At 39.9% G+C, this 4,980-nt stretch overlaps 1 protein-coding gene across 1 annotated transcript in view; it reads right to left on the bottom strand.

Annotated features, from left to right (window-relative positions):
• Nucleotides 1–935: 935 nt before the first annotated feature.
• LOC106956760 (RNA-binding protein Musashi homolog 2-like) overlaps nucleotides 936–4,980 on the bottom strand; it is a 97,995-nt gene continuing 93,950 nt past the window's right edge. The window contains exons 6-7 of the mRNA XM_015047786.1: nucleotides 3,351–3,443; nucleotides 936–1,538 (exon numbers count right to left, since the gene is read on the bottom strand). Of these exons, the coding sequence (XP_014903272.1) occupies nucleotides 1,491–1,538; nucleotides 3,351–3,443 (141 nt within the window). The 3' untranslated portion in view covers nucleotides 936–1,490. The remainder of the gene's footprint in view (nucleotides 1,539–3,350; nucleotides 3,444–4,980) is intronic.

Raw genomic sequence — 4,980 nt, 5'->3', positions numbered from 1 at the left:
AAAAAAAAAAAAAAAAAAAAAAAAAAAAAAAAAAAGCTCCCCTGGTCTTGAGCTTTTATAAAAAAAAAAAAAAAAAAATATATATATATATATATATATATATATATGTGGAAAAAGACTAACCCCCCTAAACCCACCATCACCACAGTGATGAAGGCAGGTGGCAGCATCATGCTGTGGGAGTTATACACAACGAGGAGATATAGAGCTACACAGATATTTAGCCAAAACTGGAAATGGGCTGATTTGTACCAAAGTATATCCATGTGTTATAATGACCTAGTCAAATCCCATGCTTGAAATCCATTGGGAATATGGTGCAAGACACCCTCCAACTAATCAGACTGAGCCGAAATCAATGTCTTATTGTGTAAATGTTTAACGCCCAAAAGATCTTCCGTCTGCAGTTACACCAACAGTTAGCAAAATTTTTTGCTAAATCTGCATGCCACACTTTTCAGTTTTTCACTTCATGATTACATGTTACTTTGCGTTTGTCTTTTGCGTCAATGCCATTAAGATACATTGCAGTTTACGGAGGCAAAATAACAAAATGTGAAAAATCCTAAATTAGTGGATTTAGGGAAAAAAGGTGTATTTTTGCAAGCTTCTGCGTACGTTAAAACAGATTTCCCAGAAATATTAAAAGTCGGCTGCACTGCCACTGTGCAGGCAAATGTCCCCCTCTGACATGCGTATGTGCTAACAAACAGAAAAACACTCCGACTGACTGAGTGACAGACCGTCATGCCGACCGCCACCATGATTCTATGAAGGGCAAGCTCAATTAATTGGTGTCTCCGTGTGCGGGTAAGTTCTCCGAGCGGTGTGTGTGCAACGATAATGGTAGGTTGCACTGACAGGCAGGTTATTTAATAAATCCTGGAATGTGAAAGTCAGAAAGGAAGGACACACACTCAACATGAAGAGCCTCCTTTTTTTTTTTTTTTTTTAAATATATTTTATTTCTGCTCCGTATCTCGTCAGTCACAGCCCTCAAAACCTACTCCGATTGTCTTTCAGCACTCAAATCCGCTCACCCGTGCATACGCTTAGCCCTAATTGCGCGCCCACGTAAATACGGTTAATCGTCGGCACGCTCCCGCACGGTGACAGCAGCGCGGCTAACACACTCCGAGCGTGCATGAGCGGGCTGTGAAACGTGCTCGAGATCTCGCTCAATCAGTCTGATTTGTTTGTTTCCTCCTAAGCGTTTGAGGATTCCTCAAGGAGGAATAAAACTTTGTATAATCAAGTCAATTATGTCATTCAATCAAGTCGAAAATCATTTGGAGTCCCTTCTAACATCCATTGATTGCAAAGTCATGCTGAATATTTGTTCGCCGCCGTTCTGTCGTCACAATAACCCCGCCGTCGCTTGAAGCCGCAGACCCGGGGACGCGGCGAGGTCCTGAACTCGCTTTTGCAGGAGAAGAGCGAAAACAAAGTCCTTCACCTTGCACTTTTCCAGTCAAGAAAATACCTGGGATTTATAAAAGGGTGAGGAGGGGGGAGAGTGAGCAAGAAGTGTACAGTGCCTGAACAAAAGGGGAAAGAAAAAAAAACGTTCAATTAATTTATAAGAGCTCTTTTGTCTCCTTCAGGACATGGTACATTATGTGCCTGTGAAAAATCCATCCTTACTAAAACTCAAGGTCAAGTGTTGATGTTGCACAGAGTGGATCAGCTGAAGGTGACCTTGACTGATGTGGAATATGACATGAGGGAAATGGATCTCTGCTTGGTGTGGGGAAATTATCTGTGAAATGCTGCCACTGTATCAAAGCCTGTTTGTGTCTGCATACAAGCCGGAGAGCATGCGCACACGGCGAGGGCGCGCACATCTGTCGGACGGAGTGTGCAGAAACCGCGAGCGTGCCGAGGTGGCACGTAAAAACGTGCCGCGATGTCACAACTTTCAGCAGGGATTCCAGTATTAAGCTTTGTTTGATTCTGATGTCACACTTGCACAGTTACTGGGAGGGTTGGTCATGGCAGCTGGTTGTCATTGCTTGTTTGCTCTGTAAGCACAATGCATTTTGTTGACCAGGCATGGCAGGCTGTGTGGAGATACAGTCACATCTTCAGCTGTTTGCTTGTCATAATTTGTCTTTTTTGTTGTTGTTGTTGTTGTTGTTGTATTTGTCTTATTGTGGGAGAGCATCCAAACTGATGTCGTTGGCTGCTGTAAAGAATGAGATACGGAGTATTCTGCTGGATTAACAGAAGGTGCTCCCACACTGACTATCCACAGGGGACGGGCAACGTTAGTCTGCTATAAATCTCTACTTCTTACTGGTGAGTAACAGTGTAATAATATCCTCCAGGAAAAACTGTGACTTTAATGCATTCCATCAGGCTGCTTATTATGAAAACAATTTGTGCTTTTTAGAGCAAATTTGTTTTTTTGCCGATTGGCGATTGGGTGAGGAATGTATAACTTTATCTACTTGTATATGAAAACATTTGCCATGCTGCCATTTAAATAATATAGAGATTATTACAGATGTTACTATTGTACCTTTTGGAGTGTTGAATGATATCTGCTCATGAAAAGCCTTTGGCCAGAAACATGATGCACGTTGCTACCCAACCGTAGTTTTAAAAAACACCAACAAGTGGGGGATGGGTATATAGCTTTATGTTATTTTTTTTTAAGCTGGGAAATTGCAAGAAAAATAAAATCTTAATGTGGAATTTTAATCTGAGCTTCCTCTTGCAAAACCAAAACTGCTGTTATCACCAGGCAAACAGAAATCATTGATGTCATATTGGACCAAATTTTTCTAAGGCTAAATACAGAAAATCTCCATGTGCAGCAACAAATACAGCTGTTGCTTTTTTCCTTTCTTTTTTTGACAGTGCAGTCTACTAACTCCAGTGCTGCTGAGATTTTGCCAATGTCACATCAAAGCAACACCAGTAATCATTGTAAAAATAGAAGCGATTTGAAGGATATCTAATTAATACTCTTAAATAATCAGACAGACATGAGTCAGTCCCACAGCAGCTAAAGCTTCTCAGCAGACAGCTGAATTCAGACACCCATTATCCATCAGCAAACAAAGAAGAAGAAACAGCAGAATGTCACAGAGCTGTCGCCAAATTTATTCGGAAAAATTTTGAAGCCATTTATTATGGTGGAGTCGCATTAAACTATGCTCTGCCAACTGCTATTAACTGTTAACTCATTTCTCTGTTGGAGGAAAAAAAAAAAAAAAAAAAAAAAACCTTTTAAAAGCTGAGGCCTTAAAAGCTTCACAGCCATCAGTAAAACCATCATTTTCTGCGCATGCAATGGAATAAAAGTTCAGTTTTTCGCAGGCAAGAAACAAAAAAAGCAGCCTTACCTTCCCGAACTGTTCAAAATACTGCTTCACATCTTCCACTACCGTGTTGGCCGACAAGCCACCCACAAATATTTTCTTTGTTCTTGTGACCATCTGGAAGGAGAAAGGGTGAGAGGAGAAGATGAGTGACGAGACTTCAAATGCATTGCACAACCTTTAATGAGGCGCCAAAACACACTGAGTGAGCAGCACCTGCGATGATGGATGGCGAGAACGCGGAGATTCACACTGCAAAGTTTCAAAGACAATTCGGTGGTGTAGTGCCGCTTATCTAGCCGGGTTGTAAACACTGAAGGTTACAGCTTCGTGCAAGAGAAGCCATGACAGACATTCCGCCTTTTTCACATTTTTACAAAAAAAAAAAAAAAATCTTTTGGGATATTTTAAAAAAAAATATTGTAAAAAAAAATTTAGCTAAATTCATTTTGAGCAATAAACTATTTTTGAAGGATCGAGTGCTTTCTTGCCATCTTTAGTTCCCTCTACAGATGGATTGGGATCTAGTCTGGGTCCAACAATGACAACACAACACTCTAAATATAAATCTGCATAAAAATCTATAACATTTGTCTTGACCGGGATGTGACGTAGACCACTTTTCAAGTTTTGAAACGACTAAACAGAAAACTGGCCCCTTGCTGAGCTAAACGTCTCCAGTTTAATCTTTGAAGTTTCCATTTATGTTTTTGGAAAAATTTCAAAAAAGAAATGGTGATAATTAAAAAAAAAAAAAAAAAAAAAAAAACACGGATAATTTATGGACTTTCAAAAAACAATTAATGAGTGCTAGGAGATGGAATCAGAGTGCATTAAAGGCTCATTTAGCTTCAAACGGGAAGAATATTAAGGATTATTACCCACAGCATCTGAAAGGGCACAAACATCTGCTGCAGAGCACATGCTAAAATTAGGGGGGCAATTTCTCTGGGATCTACACCAGTATGGGTGGAAAAACCTGTGGGGGGGGAGGGGGGTTGACTTTTCTTTTGTTGTGCACAGGGCTGCCTCCATCAAAAACCAGACAGAGAATTGCAGATAAAATTAGAATTAAGTTATAAATTCTTTTTTTTTATTAAAAGCAACTACAATATTACCCCAACATCCGACTTCAACCCTTGTCGGCAGAGGTGTTCGTTTTCATGCCACACATTCTCCACGGGACTTTGGCTTTCTTTTTGCACCTTTTCTATGAGCCAAGATGTTTTGTCGTTTCATCTTCGACTTCGCAATTATGCGTTTTATCCCCCCTCCCCCGTTGCTTATCAAATAAAGTCCCCATAAAATTCATTAAAGTTTGAAATGCACTGGATACTTCACACAGCCTGCTGGTATAATCAGGAATAATGATAGGAGAGACTAAATGACAACTTCCACAACAATAATTGTCAAAACTGATGGTCTATCTGGCTAACTTGTATTCCTTGCACCTGTTTGGCAAATACAAACACAAAGACAGAAAAGCATGCATTACTGTGCAGTATTTTGCTTCCAAATGACACTTTGCCCAATGAAATATTTTCCTCGTCTCTTTGGAAGCCTATATTAAGAGATTGAGAATTCACTGATACGATGAAGCATATAATGATGCTTGATGCTCTGTAAGCTTGCAGACAAAAAAAAAAAAAAAAAA

The sequence above is a fragment of the Poecilia latipinna genome, unplaced genomic scaffold (genome assembly GCF_001443285.1).
Source record: "Poecilia latipinna isolate Pla-1442-1.1 unplaced genomic scaffold, P_latipinna-1.0 Scaffold842, whole genome shotgun sequence".
In the NCBI taxonomy this organism is placed as follows: domain Eukaryota; kingdom Metazoa; phylum Chordata; class Actinopteri; order Cyprinodontiformes; family Poeciliidae; genus Poecilia; species Poecilia latipinna.
This window is presented reverse-complemented; position numbering and strand designations above follow the sequence as displayed.